This window comes from Tympanuchus pallidicinctus, unplaced genomic scaffold, assembly GCF_026119805.1.
Source record: "Tympanuchus pallidicinctus isolate F22 unplaced genomic scaffold, pur_lepc_1.0 scaffold1, whole genome shotgun sequence".
NCBI classification, from domain to species: Eukaryota; Metazoa; Chordata; class Aves; order Galliformes; family Phasianidae; genus Tympanuchus; species Tympanuchus pallidicinctus.
Window position 1 is genome coordinate 104,111,380 of NW_026294618.1, and position 21,476 is coordinate 104,132,855.

Sequence of the window (21,476 nt, forward strand, 5' to 3'; positions counted from 1 at the left end):
TCATTTAAGTCAATGCAGCTAATTACACAATACAGATACAATTGTTTATAAAGTTGAGAGCCACAGTACTTTTTATTTATCAACTATCGATTTCCTTTTCCTTAAAAAGCCAACTTAATTCCAGCTTCCTCCGCGTTACCTGTAAATCTACGCAATATGTTGCATGACCTTAGAATCCTAGACCTTCTTTAACACTGAGTTTGCAGTTTAAGCCCAAGTCCTGCATCACACATTGCATGGGTAGACTGCTCGGCCCTAGAGCAGCTCTGCTGATCTCAGAAACTAGAGGTGAGAACTAAAGATGGGAAAATCCCAGGGGTAGGAAGTATGACTAGAACATCTACAACTCTGCTAAACAACAAAAAATAACAGTTCATCACAGTAAGAACTATATTTCACATTTGAAATCGTTACTCATCTAATTACAATCTCATGAAGACCAGGAACAACAAAAAAATCATTACCCTAAACTGTTCATTGATTATTGTAGGTCTCACGCACACAACTAGGTGAAAAGCAAACTCAAAAGCTGGCACTTATCCATTCACTTATGGCTTCAAACAAATTGCTGACTTGCACAACTGCTTCACAGAACACCTGGATGGGAGAGTCAGGACATCCTGTCACATCGCTGCTTCATTGCAAAAATCAGATGTAAAATACATTTACATTGTCATACTGGTACAATAAAGCGACACAGAGAGGCAAAAGATACTAGGTGGCTCTAAAACCCTCTAAAATGTGAGAACAGACTTCAGCTTGTTTGATCCCTTTCAGAGTTTACATGGTACAATAATTTAATGACCCATAATCAAGAGCTTCTAAAAGGAAAAGCAAAAGAAAGCAGTTGATGAACACAAATACATTTTAAGGAAACAGCCTAAGCCGAGAGTAACTAATTGTCAGACTGCACAAAAACTGCCTATTTCCCTGCTTTTGCCTGTTTGCCAGTTAATGCATCCTTTCCCCGTTTCATGTTGATGCATGATCATATATAAATAGACGTGCCTTTGATGCAACTTGATTTCAAAGAATATCAATTAAGCAGAATATTGGCTTTTCTCTACAGGTAGTTACAGGTTTTATTTCAAACCACAAGTGATACAAGGTTTTCTCATTATTTTGTTTTCTTATATGAAGAACAAATTTAAAAATTCCTTATAGCCTTCAATCATAATCCAATTCCACAAACCTAACTTAAGCAAGACTTATTAAACTCCTATAAAATTTAAAGGGAGGCCATGTCTCAGACACCACCCTATCTTTTTCAAACACAGTTCAGTGCTCATTGCTTTGGTACATTTATTTTCTCTCATTGAAATACATGGGAGGAATCAAGTACCCATGCACGAGTCACTTTCCTGTGACTCCCAAGATTTTTTCCTTCCTTCTTTCTGTCTTTTTTCTTAGAGCACAAGAATTAGACCTCAAAAATTCACAACAGAGACAATGTTACCCAACAACCTTATCATTTTTTTTACAGGAATCTGGTCATGATTTTGATCACATAGAAAACCCCAAAGTAGGCATCACATGGGATTTCCTCAGATTTCCCAATCTGAAGGCAAATTAACCTTTCATAAATAATTAATATTAACCATGTTAAATAAATTAACCACGTGGTAAATTTACATATAAAACACATGAAATTTTTCCTACATATAGCAATTATCACTGTCAAGGAAATAACTGCCAGTTATCATTGTTATCTTCATCACCACAGAAGGTGCCAACAAACAACTGGAACCAGACTCTGTAAGACACTTGTAAGGTGTTAAGAGCCACAGGAACCTAAAAAGATACTTGTTTCTGCACTATGCATTTGATTTTACGTGGGAACAGCCTAAAACAAATTAAGGGAGCAGATCTGAAATACTTTAATGAGCCATATTACAAGTGCTGAACACATTAAAGTAAGTTTGAATACCAGTTATACACTTTTCTTGATATTTGTATCATCATATCTTAATATTCTTAAAGAGATTCCCTACATTTGACTCTTACACAACAGGTTGTCCAACCAACATGATGTCAACACATTATTTTTTTCCAAGACCAGCTCGACAACTATGTGACAAGGTCAAATAGCCTTCTTCCTATTTTAAATAAGATGAGAATTTTGTCAATTGCACTTTCAAAGTGCAAAAGCATTTCAACATTGATCTGCACTCCACCAAAAGCTAAAGTGTGACAGATGCCTTCACAGTAATTGCCAATCAGCCTCAACATAGCAGCTGAAAAACACAATACATCACTTTGATCTCCTCAGCTATCAAAGTATTCACAATCAACAAATCTGCATGAAGAATATGAAACGTGCAACATTTCCAAAACCTGTCTCCATGGATCTTAAATATGATAATGTATATTTTGTTCATACTTCATAAAGCATTTCAAATCCTTTATTATGCATATGAAAGGATACGTTTTAGCTCGCAAGAAAAATAAACACGGAAGATGTTTTATATTTTAGAGACATGTGAGTTTCCATCGGATAACATAGGTGAAATAATCGTTTAGAAAAGCCTGAATTGCTTTGAGGGAAAGACATTATTACAGAACATGCTTAATTAAGTCCCTCTGCTAACCTTGTAAAATGAATACCTTGTTGAATTAGACTACAGGGAAATAAAGCATGCATACCAGCTCCACGTGCGTAAAACAAAACGCTGCTAAGAGGAGATGACTTACATTTTGCTGGTAGGTCATATCCACACGTAATTTTTGCTTGTCCAGTCTCACAGCCACTCAGGTTGCGGCATTCAGCAAGTAAGCAGGGCCCAGCAGCTCTGTGTATACAGCCGTCCACTGCAAAAGCAAACCCACAACAATTTATTTATTAAAAACACATTTTTTTGTGCATTCAAACTGTGTGCAACTGGCATTCAAATAAATGCATGGCCACCATCATTTACTGTTCATTTTTACAGGTACAGATCTACTGATCTACAATCATACATCCAAGTACAAACAAACATTTTTTCTGCCAGAAGCAGTCAACGGAAATTAAAATTTCCATAGCAGAAAGTGCTTTTATTCAAGGCTCAAATAAATTCCCTCTTTCCATTATGACAATAACGTTGATTCCCAGATAAATACCAAACTCTTTTTCTCTACATAGCTCTGATTCTTCTAGAACTATGCAGGCCAGGTAATGTCAATGTCCTGTCAAGGCCTTAAACAAAAACTCCATGAAATAACACTTATGGGTTCACGAACTCAAAATTTACAAAAGTACTTTCTTTTGACCTTTATTCTTTCCTTTTTCTTTTTTGTTTTGCATGATCTGGGCAATATTCTGGAGTTAATTAAATAATAATTACTAAAGGTTGCAATTGCAGCTAAGTATGCAAGAAAATTAGTTGAGTGCATAGATCTTTTTACCCTTGGGAAGCAGCAAAAGAATAGTAGCAGTAGCAAAGGCAAAAAAAAAAAAAGGCTGCTGGCACAGCATTTCTGCCCACTCAACATGCAATCAAAGAAATCATTTACTGTAATTATGGAAAAAAAGTTAAAGAAAAAGGAAACAAAAAAAAGGAAATGCTGTGTGCACTGACACAGTAGCTACATGAAGGCCCTAAGTCAGCAGCAGCCATGAAGATCCACTACAAGAAATAAGCGTTGCATGAATTACAATTCAATTCAGAAAAGTTACAAAGCTGAAGAATAAAGGCTAAACAAATTCTTGCTTATACAAGAAAGATAGATTCTATTTTTGTGTTGTTCAATATTTTATTTCATATTTAGCCAGTTCGAAGCTACACCAATTCCCAACAGCACTTTTGAAACAATTAAAGCAAGAAAGGGTCTGAAAAGCCAAGTTCAGATGGGATTTCAGGAAACGCACCGACTCTCAGGATTGCCTGCGTGCCATTCCCTGTGGAAGCACAAAGACTGGCAGCTCAGCACAAGGCTTGGCCATCTGACCGCTCACTGCCAGCCAGGCTGCAGGGAACTTCAGGAGCTCCCTCAGCCGTGCCACCTAAGCCATGATGCCAAGTCTTATTATTCTACCTCAGCTGAGTTTTCCTTCTTCGTGTACCCAACAGCTCAGCTCAACAGACTGCGAGATGCTAATGCAAGAATTATATTTTGTAACCTCCAGGGAAAAAAATAAAGAATGCTGGAAATCTCTCCCATGCTCATAACATCATATTTAATTATTTTAGCTTAATTACGAAATGCTTTTCCAAACCAAACAGGATAAGTAAACCAGAATGCGTTGAAACCTCAACTATATTTTTATAAGCAGTGCCACCACAATCCTTACCAACATTAATATTTCCTGAGACATTAACATAAAAACAGCATTAATGCTTAGCACTGCACTTAAGCTGCAGTCCTCAATGAAGGAAAAAGTCTTTCACCTCAGAAGCACCGGACAAGAACTCATTTGCGCACAGTCCACCATCCTCAGCAGTGGATGAAGCATTTCCAACCCTGAGCTATTTCTTTTCCTGAGCTGCTGGGCACCCTCACCTGCCCTTGTCTATACAGTTACTCGTTCAGACACCGTCTCAACCAAATCATCTCGATAAACCAACTTCTTTCACCCCAAAGCACACAGGTCCAGCTCAGAGCACAGCCAAGCAAAAGAACATGCAGAAAGGAGTCGCCGCCTCCCATGGAGAAGCAGAAGCATAGATTTACCTCATCCAAACCCACAGTACATTAGCAAACCCAGTAGGTTAATAAACCAAGTGCCAGATCAGCTGTGATGGCCAACAGAGAGTCAACTCCAGCTCCCCATCTATAAACAACCTCAGGAGGGAAGAAGCAGGCTCTCAGCGAGCACACAGCTGAGGTACAGATGGCCCATCGCTGCTTGGCTCTCCACAGCTCCACACGCAGCCTTTCTGATTGAAGCAACCTCCAGCAGGATGAAAAGGTAATTGAAAAAAAATTGAATTCTTAACTGAGGCAAATCAATTCTATCATAGCCAATTTTGACATATGACAAGGAAAATGGAAGACATCTGCCAAAAACAAACAAGTAGAAGTTCATGCTTCTCTCATAAAGATGGCTTAACAGAAAATGATTGAATACTGTGGACAGGCGTAGATGGAAACTCAGACATTAGCATTTGATATACTTCAGTGACTCCACAGAAGAATGACTTCTTTTAAAGATATATAAATAGAAATACCATTGTCTAAATAATATATTTCTTCTATCATGACTTATTACTTTCGCAGAGATGACCTTCGATCTACATATGCATATAGTATGATGAGAACTCAATAAATCATGCTAGAAACATTCTGTACGTCCAACAATATATCCAGTATGTAACACAACTTTGATAATTCTTCTAGCAACAACCCAAGCAGTGAAACATCTTACCAAATTTCAGCATTCTGCATAACGTAAAGAAAAACAATAGGCAAAGATAGAGTAGACGAGCAAATCTAAATGCGATGCTTCAGCCTCTGCTAAAACATGCCTTAGCTGTATTAAATCAAAAAGACACAGTGGGAAGGCACAAAACATTCACGTGAGGTACTTTGGTTGCTGAACGTGTGAGATGACTAGCAATGTAGGCATACAGGGAAGCTAAGCACTGCTAACAGGATAACTTCATGGAAATTGCAGATAATGGGAACAATCTCAAGAGGGGGAAAACGATGGCCAAAGATATAATGTTATCGTGTAATAAGGAGGAAGAGATTTACATGATAATGGTGGCATGCTGCCCAATTACTTTTGTAAGAAAGAGAACAACGTTTGACATATTGGTTTCAAATACTTCATCTGTACCATCAGTTTGATGTATATGTGCTCCTCTGCGTTTTTCAAAACAGATTTGGGAAACATTAAACCACAACCCACTGTTCCTTTCCTGGAATTACTGTGCACAACTAGCAATAAAAACCCAGGCACTTCACTTATGCTCAAATCTGACTTGCATCTTGTGACAGAGGTAAGAAATTATGCAATATCACCATTTTCTACAACCAAAGAGAAAGCCCTTTAACTCAGAAGCTATCACTCTGTTCAGTTAGGCTATTTTCTACAGCTTGCATTCCCGTCCAGACGTATGGAAAACATATATATACACATCGGGTCATTTACATTCACAAGCGAGCTGTCATTTCACAACTACAAGGAAAGGCGTGGGAAAACCCCACAAACAAAACTATCAGTTCTAACTGACAAGAAGCCCCACCTCTGGCCTGCATGCCAAACCTTTGGTATTTTTAAGTCCTGGCAAGAACTGAGAGCACCATTTCACCCTGCCTTGGCTGGAGAAGCATGTGGAAGGGTTCTTGCCCAGATCTTGACACATTTATAGGAATGATATTTTGAGGGATGAAGAACAGCTCAAGGGGCTTGAGATTTAACTGTATACTTCAAGCAGTTCATGCTTGCATAAAGCTATTACAAATCTATTGCAACTTTTTTCATTAAAAATAGTATTAGCAATCACACTGCACGCATCCATAAGTTTTAGGAGCCACTGGGGACAGCACTTTGTTCTCCCAACAATTCAGCAGAAGCCCTTAATGAAGAAAAACTCCTTCCAAAATGCTGCAATCAATGGCACTGGATGCACAAAGAAGTCACCTCAAAATAACCGCTTAAGATACATGGAAATAATCAAGTTTCAAAATAAAACTCCCCGGCAAAATGAGCACACTATAAAATCAGCGAGTTCTTAAAAATACTGGAATCTTTGACGTCTTCCTACATCACTAAAAGATGCTAAAAGTTATGGTTTTTCTTATTTAATTTCTTGTAAAGCAAGTGTGTTTGTTCTCCAGAATTAAAGGGTTAAAGTTACATAGTAAAAAGTAGCTAATTTACAACATAGAATAAATCTATTTCTTATAGAAAATCTCTTAAAATTGCAAATGAAGCAAAAGCAAAGGAAACAGAGAATTAAGGGTATCGTGGGATGCTGCTTGAAAAAAAAAAATAAAAGATCTCAGCAAAACCAATCTTGCGGTGCAGATGGTAATAAAATAGGGTAAGGTAATCAAACACCACAGCAAATAATACAAAATTCCCCTGGTAATAATAAGCCCTAACTTCTTTTGTGACCTTGCATCTGAGTCTGGATAAATTGAAGCTGTGGTGTAAACAACATATGCAGACTTGTATTTTGAGAAACTCTGAAAAGTCATGAAAACATGCTCTTTTTTCATAGTAATTCCTGTTCTCAAGACCTTCAAGACCTTTATTCCTGGTTTTCCACCAGAAAATTCAGGAGATTTACTTATTTCGCAAGTTAACCGTGCACAATTTATGGATGACGCCTTGCCATTCTTGCACACGGCAGATGCCAGGAGTGAGAAAGAAAAACAAATATCATTTTAGCAGATATATTGCTAGGGACACGCAAGAAGAACCCGGTGCCCTGCCTGCAGCAGGCCTCTGCTGTATGCGCCCCAACTACCTGTGGGCCTTTCAAAACAGCTCACTGCAAAAACACACACGGCAACAACAGCAACCCTACAGAAGCGCCTGTAGAAAGTTCACTGGACTCAAGTTCTGGGAAAGGCACAACTGCACCTCACTGACTGCTGTCAGGGGGAAACAAATCCGCCCAGCGAGACACAGCAGCTGCTGGTGTAATGAACGAAGGTGGGATCTCACAAAGATTACAACACAGATGCCAGTCGGCCGCCGCCGCTAGAAGCGGCAGTTTGTATTACAGAGATGGCCTGTGCCGCTGGGGAGTTTAATGAGCTGAAGATTTTTAATCAATGCGCTGGTTTATAGGCCTCCAACATAATTAATTTTAAATACTTAGCATTTGGACAGTACTTTCTAGCCAGGATCCAAAAGAATTAAAAGCAAGATCTGACTTTGCCTTAAAATTCTCCATTCGAAAAACAAAAACCACAGATGAACCATGTATTTTGAGATGGCTGTTTCACTGAATTAAGTTCCTGTCCCACCGCAGACATTCTGAATATATAGTTCCTGAAATACTTCTGTTTTCAGACATTCTTAGTGCCCACTTCTGAGTTAAAACAAGACACAACTGAGATCTTAAAATCCCAAAGCTTAAGCTATTGGTTGGGTGTCTGTCTTCACTTCAAAATCAACATTTGAGATCGCATGAAGGGCCTTAACACAGCCAGAATTAAAGCTGCAGGTGCACTCAGTGCCAATCACTAAATCACAACACAGAGGGAGTTTAACATAATAATAATCATGGCCATTAGAACCCTTACTGCTGTACCAACAGCAAGCATCAAGCCTACTTGAAACAACGGCATCTGTAAGCACTGCTGCAATATCATCACCAGGAAACTTACATTTTAGAATATAGTTTAGATGGAATACTTCACATTTACTACTAAAAACTAACAGTTTTTGCCTGTTCAGGTGAAGAGAGACAGAAATTACATTTTAAACACAACTCAATGCTTTATGAAAATGCTGTCCTTAGCTTGGATGGAGTTCACATCCAAAGATAACAAAAGCAGCTGCAAGGTCCTACCCAAAGTCCTTGCTAGAGAATGACAAGACACGTGGAAATTAGGAAATCAATGATTCAAAATAAAACTCAACTCTGTTAAACATTAAGCACGTGCTGTATTTATTGCATACAGCCAACCATTCATATTTTGAAGAAGAAGTAACAGTAGTAAGCTTGCATTTTCTGACAAACCTTTTCTTCTTCAGCATAGCCAAAAAACTTGGGATATCAGAAACTCAAATCAAAAGTACGCAAAAAGCCAAGTAGACGTTGTGCTATCACACTAACGATTACTAAATTCCTCCCAAATAAGCAATAAACATTGCTCTCATTTCATCTTGTACTTAGGACATCGTCTTTCTCGGTCTCTGAGAGCTCCGCTTCGATTCTGCAGAGTTATAATGTCAATAGGATTCACACTTCTGTCAGCCCACTCAAGCAGCATAAGGGCTCTGAGAAACACGGGTCTGAGAAACCTGTGTGAATGTCACACTTTTGGCAGTAAAAAAAGAACTAGGAAAGCCTCCAACAGTGGTTTTCCAATTTTTCCCAGTCCAAAATCCTGACATTAAGGCATGTGTGAAAGAACCGCTCACTTCCTTTTAATTGTGGTAATGTTGAGACACCTGCCACACCACAGTCTTCTACAAATGGAACTGAGACAGCTAATTCTGAAGAACTTCCCTGCAGTAAGCAGAAAGACTGCATGTTATTGTTTATTCCGTGAGAAGCTGAAGTCTGGTGAAATTTCAGGTTATTCTATGCTATTCAACCGTTTCAGTTTGCGTTCATCTGCACTTGATTCCAACTTCTGGAATCGACATCTCTTACCTTTAAAAGCTGCAGGATTTTTTTTTTTTAATGTGGTATCATCCTGAAGAAATAAGGCTGGAGACTCCAAAATCCCTTCCTCAGTCAATAGGGCAGTGCCAGTACTTCCCTTCCACTGAGTCACAAAGCCCTAACTACACCTCACTGCTTAATTCCTGCATTTCCACTCATGCTGGTGTGCAATTACTACAGATACACGTTATTAAAAACGAAAAACATGGAACTGCTTAAGAATAGGACTGTGTAGAGAAAAAGAAGTGAGACAGGGATAGGGAAAGAGGATGTGTACCCCCACCCCCCCCAGAAACAGGAAACTGAGCGCGTAAGTTTGTGTTGCCCTGTCTATTCTGGAGATGTACACACAATTCTGATAGCTAAACATGCACCTTCAGTTTAGACAGCCACCAATAGCCTGGGCTGCATCAGCAGAGGGGCGGCAGCAGGGAGAGGAAGGGGATGTGTCTCCCTGCTCATGCATGCCCACCTGCAGTACTGCATCCAGGACTGGGCCCCCAGCACAAGAGGGATGCTGAGATGTTGGAGCAGGTCCAGAGGAGGGCACAAAGACACTTAGAGGGCTGGAGCTCCTCTCCTATGAAGAAAGGCTGAAGGAGGTGGGCTGGTTCAGCTTGGAGAACCTGGGGAGACCTCACTGCAACCTTCCAGGACTTGAGAGAAGCTTATAAGTAGGAGGGGGAGAGGTTTCTTACATGGGTAGATAGGTCAAGGAAGAACAGTTTTAAAGTAAAAGAGGGAGGGACTTGGATTGGATGTCAGGCTGCCCGGAGAAGCTGTGGATGCCCCATCCCTGGAGGTGTTCAAGCCTGGGTTGGATGGGGCAACATGATCTAATACTTGATCTAGCAGCTGGCAACTCTGCACACAGCAGGCAGGTTGGAACTAGATGATCTTTAAGGTCCCTTTCCAACCCAAGCCATTCTATGATTTTATGATTCTAACATACAGAATGTATGTAACGCAGCAACACCTTGAAATTAAATCAGGTAAACGGTTGGGGAGATGTCATCAGAACTCCTTTTTTCCTTCTATCATAACCCCTTGCAAGTTAGGCTCCGCTTAACACTTATTTAATGTCAAACAGAAAGTCAATGCCCACCTGCAACAAAGCTCACAGCCTCCTTCAGCCTCTCCATGCTGTCCTTCCTCAGTACACACCTCAGTTCTTCCTTCTTTCAAGCACAAACTCACAGCAAATAACCACGCTGTTGTTTTTAAAATCTCGCTGCAGCTCTTTCTTGTCATGATGCCATTAAGCTATTGATGACACTACACTGCTGCTGGGATATCAGTCTCTGCCTAGTGCATAGAACTGCACAGTCTATTTTTCCTGCCGCACTGTTCTGGAACATAAAGCTAAACTCTGAGGAGCACTAAAGAAACAAGGAGATAAAAAGATCAAAAACGCTCCTGAAAGGACAATGAAACTCATGTTAGAAAGAAAAGAAAAAAGTCGTTTACTGGTGTTACGATGCTGCATGTAAACGAAACAAGCCTTGTACAAAAAGATACTGGAGAGACACTCCATCCCCATCTCAGCACCCTATTTCACACAATGGCCAAAGGCAAATGCTTAAAAAACAGAGGTTAAGAGCAGAAAAAGCAGTTACCAGTGCTTCCACAAAACATTTTTAAACTCTGCTGTACTGGTTGCTTGCAAATGTAGCAGGATGTTTTTTTCTACACACCCCTGATACGCTTTATGGCTTCTTCAGTGAACATTTTGTGAGCATCTCAGGCTCAGACATGCATTTGAATCTTCCATCTTTATGCAGTCCTCCATGTAACGAGGACAGAATCATTAGCAAAGAAATAAATAATACTGGTTGTTCTACGTGCAAGCACGCAGCTAGCCTAGAAGAAAAGAATGAAAGCAGAAAAAAAAAAAACCTGTGAAATATCTGAAGAAGTTTTCTGCTTGCTTTTTTGCCCATTGATAATGCCCACAGACAAGGAGGCTGCAGTGGCATGCTTCATTACTTGCAGATGTTTCAAAAATACTATGGGCCACTCATGGCAGATGACTTACATTAAACTGCAGTAGGTATCTGCATACTCAGAGTACAGTTATTAGGCAGTAATCACACAGTGATTATACAAATTTATTCACTATGATCAGCTAACAGTTGTCAGGCATGGGTCAAGGATTTAGAGAGAACAGGCGACCGTGTAATAACTGTACAATGACTGTGTCAATGGGAGTCTTCTAACTGTGTGCATTCGCACAGTCCAACAGGCTCCTGGCACGTCCTTCCTAAGAGTTGCACAGGCACACTGTAAATACAACAATACCTCAGTATAACTACTTTTTTCCCCAAGACCTCCTCTTCATACTGACTATGGAAGCAAAGGCACTATCACATATGCCTTTTTAATTCGAGAGCCTGAAAGCTTCTGTATTAAATTACAGCTCCTAACTAAAAGTAATTAAACCAGACACTGTCATGGGATTTCTCTTTAGCTATGGGGGTGCACCAAGAGCGTTACGCTGCTGGGAGAAGACACTGAACCTGAGGAGACCAAAGCAATACTTGATGCGGGGTGAACAGCAACACATCCCTGAGAAAACTGCAAGAGAAAGCTGGGCAGGTCTGCAGAGGAAAAGCTTTTATGACCCAGGATTTCAAATATTATGCTTTAAACAGTTTTTAATGAACTTCTCAATAGCTATCTTTTCCCTTCCCCTCTCTAACCCATAGAGGTCAGCTCAACTATTTAGCATCACAGTGAATCTCCAGGCAGGTTTAAGCAATGCATAAGCCACAAGAGAGGAGAAAAAGAAGCTCCTATAGAAAAAGTTAAGTCACAGAAGGCAGCGGCTCCTTAGTAAAATCTAGTTTCACAGACATCCCTTCATCAGTGAGGCATTCTGTTGTCTCAGCAGGTAGCTGTTTTTGCACAGGTTACACAGCCTTCACACAGACCTTTCCAAATGGACAAAGTCCTCGAGATAGACTGAATTCACTGAAAAAAATATATATGTACAGAGCAAGCACTGAAACAGTGTTCAAAGCGACCAACACTGACAGTCACATTACCAACTTAAGCTTCTATAAAGCACAGATAGTTCCGCTCTAAATAAGAAAATAATATTAACAGCAAACTTAAGATGCCTCTTTTGCATGGATTATTACTAAGTCCTCTTAGACTAGATTTTTGCTTTTATTTTTAGATACAGATACACAGTAAAATAAAGGAGTTGGCTTGAAAGTTAGCCACAATAACATACAAACAACCAAAACACAGGGCTCCTAGGAACACAGATTTAGGGCAGCAGCAGGAGCAGATAAAGGAGCAGGACTAAGTAGCAACAAAGGAATATCCTCTTGCTTGCAGTAAGGCTTAACTAGCTATAGGAACACTGTGAATTATTTACTGAGCAGTAGCTGGTTTTCTTATTTCCTGGACGGTTTTCACTTGTGCTAATTTACTTTTAACCTGAACCACTGGTTGAGATGCTTCTCAGTCCGCAATCACAGAATCCTCTCAATTTAAAGTGCTGTTTGAAGCTAGATTAATTAACAGTATTAATTATATAACAATTGCCTAGCAATAGGTAAATCCAATTGAACACATTACAATGTGTTCAAATGGAATAAATACAAGGGAAGCAAAAGGTAAACACTAGATTAACTGGAAAATGAGGTATGAAAAAGATTCTCGCAGCCAGCGTTTCAACACAAGCATGACAAGTGGCACTGAAGAGTCTCAAATATTTCACTTCTTTGTTGAGAAGGGATGGAAAACTGTATGTGCAACACATCTAAGATAAATGCCTGCCAAAGAAGATCTAGAACACACAATCAGAATTCAGAAACACTGAATTACCAAATATTTTCCAGCGACATGCTAAAAGTGTCACACAGTCTAAGTACAATTTCCCCTGTAAAAACAATGTCATACCCTGACAGACTCATGCAACAAAATATAGAAGAAAAACTATTTACTGTCATTTACGTGCCAGATTTCATTGCAGAATCTGACAAATCTATTAAAGAAATGTTAGAAGCATCAGTAGAACTTTCACACATAATTCATGGCGCAGAGAGTAAAGGGGTTAAAGCCCCCATTCCTTTGTCTCTGTCAGTCAAGCTGTTCCCAAGGTAAATGGAAAAGCACTGTACTAAGCCAAAATATACAAATATATTCATAATGATCAAATGGAATTTCAATGACTGCATGGGCACAGTTAGAAAAGAGAAAGAGTAACAACTTCTTTTTTAAATAATATATTTAAGATTAGAAGCAACAACAAGATAATGGAAAGTGCTGGATAAAGAAATGCCTCCCACTGTACTCGTTTTGTTTTGCAGCGCTATCACTTTGAACAAAAACAATTTAAGAAGAAAAAAGGAGAAGGACACAAAGCCTAATAATAGCAAGTGACCTTTCGAGTTAATCGAAGGCTGCGAATCCAGAAGTTGCACAGCAAACCTCTCTGTGCTGCTCACCACCCTGCCCTCCACGGGGCCATACCCCAACAGGCTGTTTAATCAAGTCCCACACAGCTTTTTTTTAACCTACAAGAAAGGTAAGGCTGCAGTTAATGAACTTATTACTTATCTGAGCTGGCTACAGCCCTCCTTACGTTCCGTGAGTTGTGGGAAGAGGAATTAAAGTAGTAAGCACAGCTTAAATTATCATCTAATAGTTTCTGAGTAAGAAACAAGACATCCCACTCAGCTGGCTATATCTACCAGTTCGGTAATTCTGGTAATTCCCTTCTAAATAACTTTTTGTTTGCCCTAAAACACTACTAAAGGAGAGATAAGGAACTGAAGAACTAAAGAGCTGGTTAATCTGTGTAGCATCATTATGTATTATTTAGTTTAATATCTTCTTGTAGTAAATACAAAATCATTACGTGCCATTTTCTTCAAGAGAATGTTGTAGTGAAATTGGTGTTGCAACAAAACCATTAAAATATAATAGTGTACACAGAAATATGCTACTGATTAGCAAGGAAAAATATGTAATTATAGCCACAGTGTGGGACTCAGTTGGCTGGTGCTTTATTGCGCACTGCCTTGGAAGACTACTTGGCTGCCAAAGCTAATGAGGAAAATACTGAGTTGTTACTTCCAGTTGTACTAGAGGTTTTTGTCTCGATTTTATTGACATTTATAAAGCGATCATCACATGCAACAAACAAGCCCCAGTGCCAGCACTGTGAGCTGCAGTTTACAGTAATTAAAGAGTAAACAGCGTCAATCCCATAGCAATGCTCCACGGCTGTGCAATTCTTTAGCAGAATTTTTAAGAGGTAATTCTGAGCAACAGTATCTCAACTTCTCCATGGTTTGAGCAAAACAATGCAAGAGTGCTGAAAGACAACTTCAAAAAGGCAAAGGCAACTCAACGTTAGCCCATTAAAGCCGCAGCACACAGTCAAGTGTGCGCATGTACAATACAGAAAAGTGGTTTGGACAAAAATACATTTGATCATAAGTACAAAGACTGAGCACTGTAAATCCTATGATGCCGTGTTACACTTAAGTATCCACATTTTCCTTTCCACTTTGCATTGAAGGGTGAAAAAGGAGTGCATTTCTAGCATTTTACAGAGAATACGGAAATTCCAAGTTTAGAAAGTTCACAGAGAAATCAAAACAGCAGGAAGTTGATTCATTTCTGAGTTACATCAATTTTATTAAAATTATTTCATTAAAATGACTTTTTTTCTTAGCTATCTGTGGTTCACATCTAAAATACAGCCTGATACCTTTAGAAACAAATGATCATTATAATCTGCCAATGAATAAAGTTGAGAAGGCATACAGGGCTGACCGTATCAAAGCTCCTACTGTACCAGTGACAGGACCTCTGTATTAAAAAATAATAATTCTGAGCAGTTTCTGACAAACACAAATAAATTTCAACTTCAAATTATTATTCCACCTACGGTCAAAAACTCTACTTTTAACAATAGCTGTGTTTACATACTTTCCTATTATTCAAAGGCAAACTTGCAAAAAAGAAGTCATAGATGGAATTGTGAGAAGAGGCCAAGGCGAATTCAGCAAGGAGGCATGGAGACATTTCCTACTTGCCAACTGCCACCCAACACAAAGGCTACATTAAGCCCACATATTTTTCAATCAAATCTAGCACTTAGGTTTCTTCTTCATTAGCAAACACAGAGGACCAATAAGAATGCATCTGTAGAGTAAAACAACTGATGCTGAGACCCTGTAGCGTAAGCACTGTGCACGTTTCGTGATGTTTACTGGTGGTGGTGAGGTTTTCGTGTTGTTTACTTAGAGAAACTGGGGCTACCTTTGGTGGGGCTAGCTCTAGTCTAGTGGTGGAGGTGTTCAAGGAACGTTTGAACGTTGTGTTGAGGGACATGGGTCAGTGAGAGCTGTTGGATGGATGGTTGGACTGGATGACCTTGTGGGTCTTTTTCACAATTCTGTGACCCATGGGCTGAATGCCAGCTTTCCAAGCAGAATGCATTAGGGTCACATCTTCCAGCCTACTTTGACCCCAACAAAGCCTAGCCTATGTGCACCAAGCTACCCAGCGATGCTGAATAACAGCGGTGAAGGCAGTCGGGATTTTTGTCAAAAGCATTCTGTAGGCTCCAAGTGAAACACCTTCATCAATGCACCCTTCAAACATTTTTACTTGGAAAATTACTATTAAAAAAAAAAAAACAATTCCAAAAAGAAATATTTGAATTTTTGTGGATTTTTAGCAGTGCATGAGTACTTGCAAGTAAACGGGGAAAGCCTCAATTCTTAAACTGCAATAAAGCAAATTTCTGCTTTATGAGAAGGTAATAGTTTCTTTATTGAGCTCGAACAATGTGCACGAATCAAAATTCAGGAGATTCAAGCAACAACTCACAGCAAACCCAAACGGTGCCCTAGCCATGCACAGAAGTCAACATGATTGGATATTCATCCCTAAAGGTCTGAGTTGTAAACAGGCACTAACAAACAACCGAGCAATGGCAGAAGAAAAACATTCAACAGTCACCCTAGGGTACAGGCATAAACAAGCCTTAGTATGACTAATATGTTCTGCTTGCAGTGATGTTAAGGATGCGGCGTCTGGAAGCAACGAGACCAGGGGAATGACGGAGAAGCTCTTCCAGAGCATCGAGATGACTTACACAGATGATTTCATGCCATAGTTACTTCTGATGGGAAGGCAGCTGAGAAAAGTAATCCCCTCTCCCTTTACAATATCAGACATAAAAACGTTATATGCTAAGAACTCGTGAAATACGCACACCTCTGATCTAATTGAATCAGCAAAATACATGACTGTGCAGGTGAAACGCTTTGTGAGAGCCTCCAGAAGAACTACAGCTAATTTATAATCCTACAGCACAAGTATTTTGTGTGTTTCAGTGTTTCCTAAATCAGACTGCAAAGACAAGCTCATCACGGTCCTATGGAAAGATGGCATCTTTTGCATCAGAAAGGAGACATTTTAGACTTATTAATACTACTCATGTATTTCATTTTCAGCATAGGATAGGAGAATAACTTTGGCTGGATGGGACCCTGGAGGTCAGCCATAGTCAGCCTTCTATTAAACAAACGTGTGGATGAAATAGATCTGCCTTTTGAAGTGAAGAAAATCTATAGAAAAAGATGAGAAACTATTCTGCCATCTAAAATCTTTTTATTGTTATTTATTTTTTTACTAATTATGTTTATGCTCCAGGGTGAAACAACACCCAACACCTACATGTTATTGAAAATAAATGTTTTTCAGTTCTTAAGGTGAAAGAATTAAAGCTAAACAATAATTGGCACAAAAGGCTCACGCGAAAACAGTCCCAAGATGACACCATTCAGCCTGGCCAGGCACCTATTTGTGGTGATAGCAAGAACCACAAAAAATAGGCGTAGCTTAAATGCTAAGCAGGATGAAAGTTTAACCTGACAAGTATAAAGCAGATCTAAATACTTCAGTCAGACCTCCGTTGTGGAGGCCAGACTATTAGCTGTTATCTGCACAACGAAGTATGCATAATATGGGCAGGCACTGTAGGGAGAGGGATGAATGCAAAGGTTCTTAATGAAGGGTAATTTAAAGCCTCAAGTATCTCAATATGTAACATAGAATGATTCAAAAAAAAAAAATAAAAAAAAAAAGAGGCTGGCTCTCTTAACACAGATTTCAACAAAGTACCAAGACCTGGATTCTCTACCCTTTTATTTTTCTTAATTCTACACTTCCTTTGCAAGCAGAAATGTTTTTTTGTAACTACCTCTTCTAATTAGAAGGGAAACTTCTTGATCTATTGACCTATTGCACAACATGATTTTAATTAGTTAACAGCGGCACGCAATACCAGAGTTTAAGTATTGTTTTGCCTGAACAAATCTATTTGCCCAATGAAAGTATTCATATAAACAAACCAATAAAAATATTTTTTAAAATATTACTGTATAAAATCCAGTGGGATCTCATTGCTTGCTGGCCCGACTGAAGCAAAAAGTGAGAGAGACTCTCACAAGCTTCCGAGAGGCTCCATGGCTCCAATGAAATACACTGCCTATTTGATTTTTTGCTTAAAATTAATAGAAAATTGTCTGTCAAATACCAATATAATTATCTTTCTCCATTCTTATGTGCATGTCAGCACAGATACAGATATTACAGGAATACTTGTTTTGAATAGAAATCTCATTGAGCAATGTTTTACAGACCAGACATAATTTGAATGCAAGAGCTTTCATAACATCAAAACAACTCCTCAAGGCTCTGCACAGCTTTTTTATTAGAGTATTTTATGTACTTTGCAAAGGAGACCAATATCAAATAAGGAAATAGAGATGGGAAACTGAGGGTCAGGCACTGCATGGCACTTTCAATACTTTCCATGTATTTCCTTGTACGTCTCCAGCAACTCCCACCAATCCAGTCTCCCCCCCTCATAGTCTAAACTCAGTTCCCCCGTGCCCTCAGCTTGTTCTCTTTTTGTTGCTGTCCAGGTAAGAGTCAAAGCACTACACTCAATCTGAAATACCAGCCAGGCATTTGATGCTAAGAAAACATATAATGGCTGAACCTCCACGAATTTCCCTACCTGAAGACATGCATGAGGTTCTCTCTGGACATCAATTTTCAGAAATGTGCAGGAAGATCTACTTATTTTGAAATCTGCAACCCTCTATCAAACACATCTGCACAACCAGGGGATCAAATAACACATTGAGAATTAATTAACAGTAGGAAACAGGCAGCAAGCTGACAGCACAAAGAAACCAGAACACGAGCGTTTTAAAATACGCAGCCTGATCACACAGAATGGGGCAGAAGCAATGAGCAAATGGATAATACCATGCGTTTCCTTTCCAGTTTGACAAGAAATCCCTGACAAAACTGTCTTTGGCTTCAAGGAGCCCAGGATTCCCTTTAACAGCCTGCCCATCTGTGAATGAGTAAGTGAAGCATGTGCACCTGTGGTCACAACGTTTATGCAATACAGCACAGATCATGGATGTGACCGACAAGATGACTCAGCGATCATCAGGTTTGAACTTCCACCCATTGCATTTATGGGTTGAATATTGACTGAGAAGTCATTCAGTCTTTTTTTTTTTCCCCTGTGTTCAGCAGATCCACTATCAAATGGGAGATGAGTTAGTGTTGCAAGCGTGAAGGCAACAAAATAGCTCTATGAGACAGCATTTGCAGCTTGTTTAGGTGCTGTGGAGTTGATCATTACGAAACTATTGACATCCTCTTTATACTTCAAATAGCTACCCCAGGAAAGCACAGAATAAAAACTGAAAAGAAAAAAAGCTCAGATAGCCATGTTCAATCTTTCCCTTCTATTATTCATAAACCTGTGGGTTTTAGAGGAGAATATAATTATTCAGAGATACCAGAGAAACCTGGCCTGATTAAGTTTTAATTCCCAGAAATCAAGAAGTAAACTTTTTCTCTGCAAACATGGGGCCACATTTAAGCAGCATTTCTTCTAAAAAACCTAATCATCTTTGGTAACTCTACAACATGTTTAGTCTGAAATTTGGCCATAACTAGTCTTTTCATCCAAGTGGCCAACCAGCCTGCTTCGCTACCAGTCATCATAAAATTACAGAACAACTCTGTTGGAAGAAGCCTACAGCACCATCCAACTCCAGTCTCTTGCCTCGGACAGGGGCACTGGATAGTGCTGCCCAGGACCCCATCCAACCTGGCCTTGAGCACCTCCAGGGATGGCACATCCACAGTTTGTCTGGACACCAATGCCAGTGCATCACTGAAAGCACTTCCTCCTGAAACCCATTCCCAATCTCCCCTTTAAGTTTAAGACGATTCCCCCTTGTCCTGTCTATCTAGCCACATAAAAGGTTGATTCCCTTCCTGATTACCAGCTGCTTTTAAGAGCCGGAAGAACACAATGAGGTCTTCCCTTCTCCAGGTTGAACGAGCCCATCTCCCAAAGTCTTTCTTCATAGGAGAGGTGCTCCAGCTCTGAGTATCTTTGTGCCCTCTTCTGCACCCGCTCCAACAGCTCTGCACTCTTCTTGTGCTGCGGGCCCCAGGCCTGGATGCAGTACTGCAGGTGGGGCCTCACAAGAGCAAAGTAGAGGGGGACAACCACCTGCTTCGCCCTGCTGCCACCTCTCTTTTGATGCAGACCAGGATATGGTTGGCCTTTCAGGCTGTATCAATCTGTAAGGCTTCCCCCTTGACCATGGCAACCTGCAGAATCCTCTGACGAATTAAGAAATCACTGCAGAATAGCTCCAGAACAGCCTATCCTTTCCTTTAAAAATGTATTTCTTCTTACTGACCTCAGGATATGCTTAAACTATGCGAGATTAACATTACAATTATATTACAAAAAAGTGAAATGGGTACAAGTAAGTAAAAGGAAGCAGAGATTCATATCTAGAACTTAGGGGTAAATGTTGGGGTGAGCAGAAGACCTCAGCAGGAAGCATCACTGTGCTTATTGCCATCAATTCATTCCTAAATTCCTTCCTAACTTCTTTTCAAAGACAATGTTTCCCATGATGCAGCAGACAGGAAGGGGAGCCACTTTTTGCAATATGCAAAGCTCCTCAAGCAAGAAGAAAACCAGCCATGCTGCCATCAGTGTAGCATATTCATTAATGGCACTACACAAACATATTGCCCAGAGAGCTTGTGGATGCCCCATCCCTGGAGGCGTCCAAGGCCAGGTTGGATGGGGCCCTGGGCAGCCTGGGCTGGTGGAGGCTGGAGGCCCTGCCTTTGGCAGCGGGGTTGGAGATTTATGATCCTTGAGGTTCCTTCCAACCCAAGCCATTCTATGATTCTGAACTTGAGCTTTGTCAGAAAAAGTTAGAACTGAAGCATCACTAAAATGTAATCAAAATACTAAAATGTAATCAAAAGTAATGCCTGCATGGACAGTCATCAGTACAGCCAATTAGGCATTTGAGGCTTGGCTCCCATCTCTGCTACGGTAGGTGTGATTGTGGTACTTACTGTGTCCCCAGTTGTTGCGCTCCATTTAGTTACACCATGCTGGATGCTGCTTCACTACACATCACAACAAAATCTGCTCCAAAGTGAACCAACAACTGCTTTACAAAATAAAAAAGGCATATTTTTTCAAAAGCCTTAAAATTGGATGCAATGCCACACACTACATTACAGAAGGTAAATGTGGATATCTGAAAGATGCGTTTGAAAATGAGGATTTTGCAGGGAGTCTCTCCTGAACACTCAAATGCATGGGTCAACACACAGAAGCATCAAGTTAACTGCAGCACGTCCTTTTCCTTGGCACAGGTACAGGAAAACACCTCAGCTTTTGTCAAATATATCCCTTTTCCAAAAACAAACTGTTCCTAAATACCTGTGCAGCCAACATCTCTCATACATACAGCCTCCTGTCTTACAAGAATATAAACAACCAAACTGCGTTGTTAAAAAGATGTGTTTTCTCTCTGTTACTTTCAATTATTGAACATTAGAAAATAAAGTGACAGTTATTAAGGAAATGATAAAGGTGATCTGGTCATACAGAGTGCTTCAGTAAGTCAAAACAATTAACAGTTCCCAAGAGCATAAGTTTAATTCTTTTATAATGCTGAAAAAGAAAGCTACAAAGGGGGGAGGGGGGGGAGAAAACCAGAAGATGTGTAGATGTTATTACAATCAGGGACATAGACGTATTTCCAAGAAACATAGCTGACCTAACAGAGCACGGTTTAAATCTCATTGTAAAAGTAA

At 39.8% G+C, this 21,476-nt stretch overlaps 1 protein-coding gene across 4 annotated transcripts in view; it reads right to left on the reverse strand.

Moving 5' to 3' along the window:
* MACROD2 (mono-ADP ribosylhydrolase 2) overlaps positions 1-21,476 on the reverse strand; it is an 835,077-nt gene that overhangs the window by 585,237 nt on the left and 228,364 nt on the right. For all 4 annotated transcript variants that reach the window (XM_052678095.1, XM_052678026.1, XM_052677938.1 and 1 more), the window contains exon 5: positions 2,692-2,808. In XM_052678095.1, the coding sequence (XP_052534055.1) occupies positions 2,692-2,808 (117 nt within the window). The remainder of the gene's footprint in view (positions 1-2,691; positions 2,809-21,476) is intronic.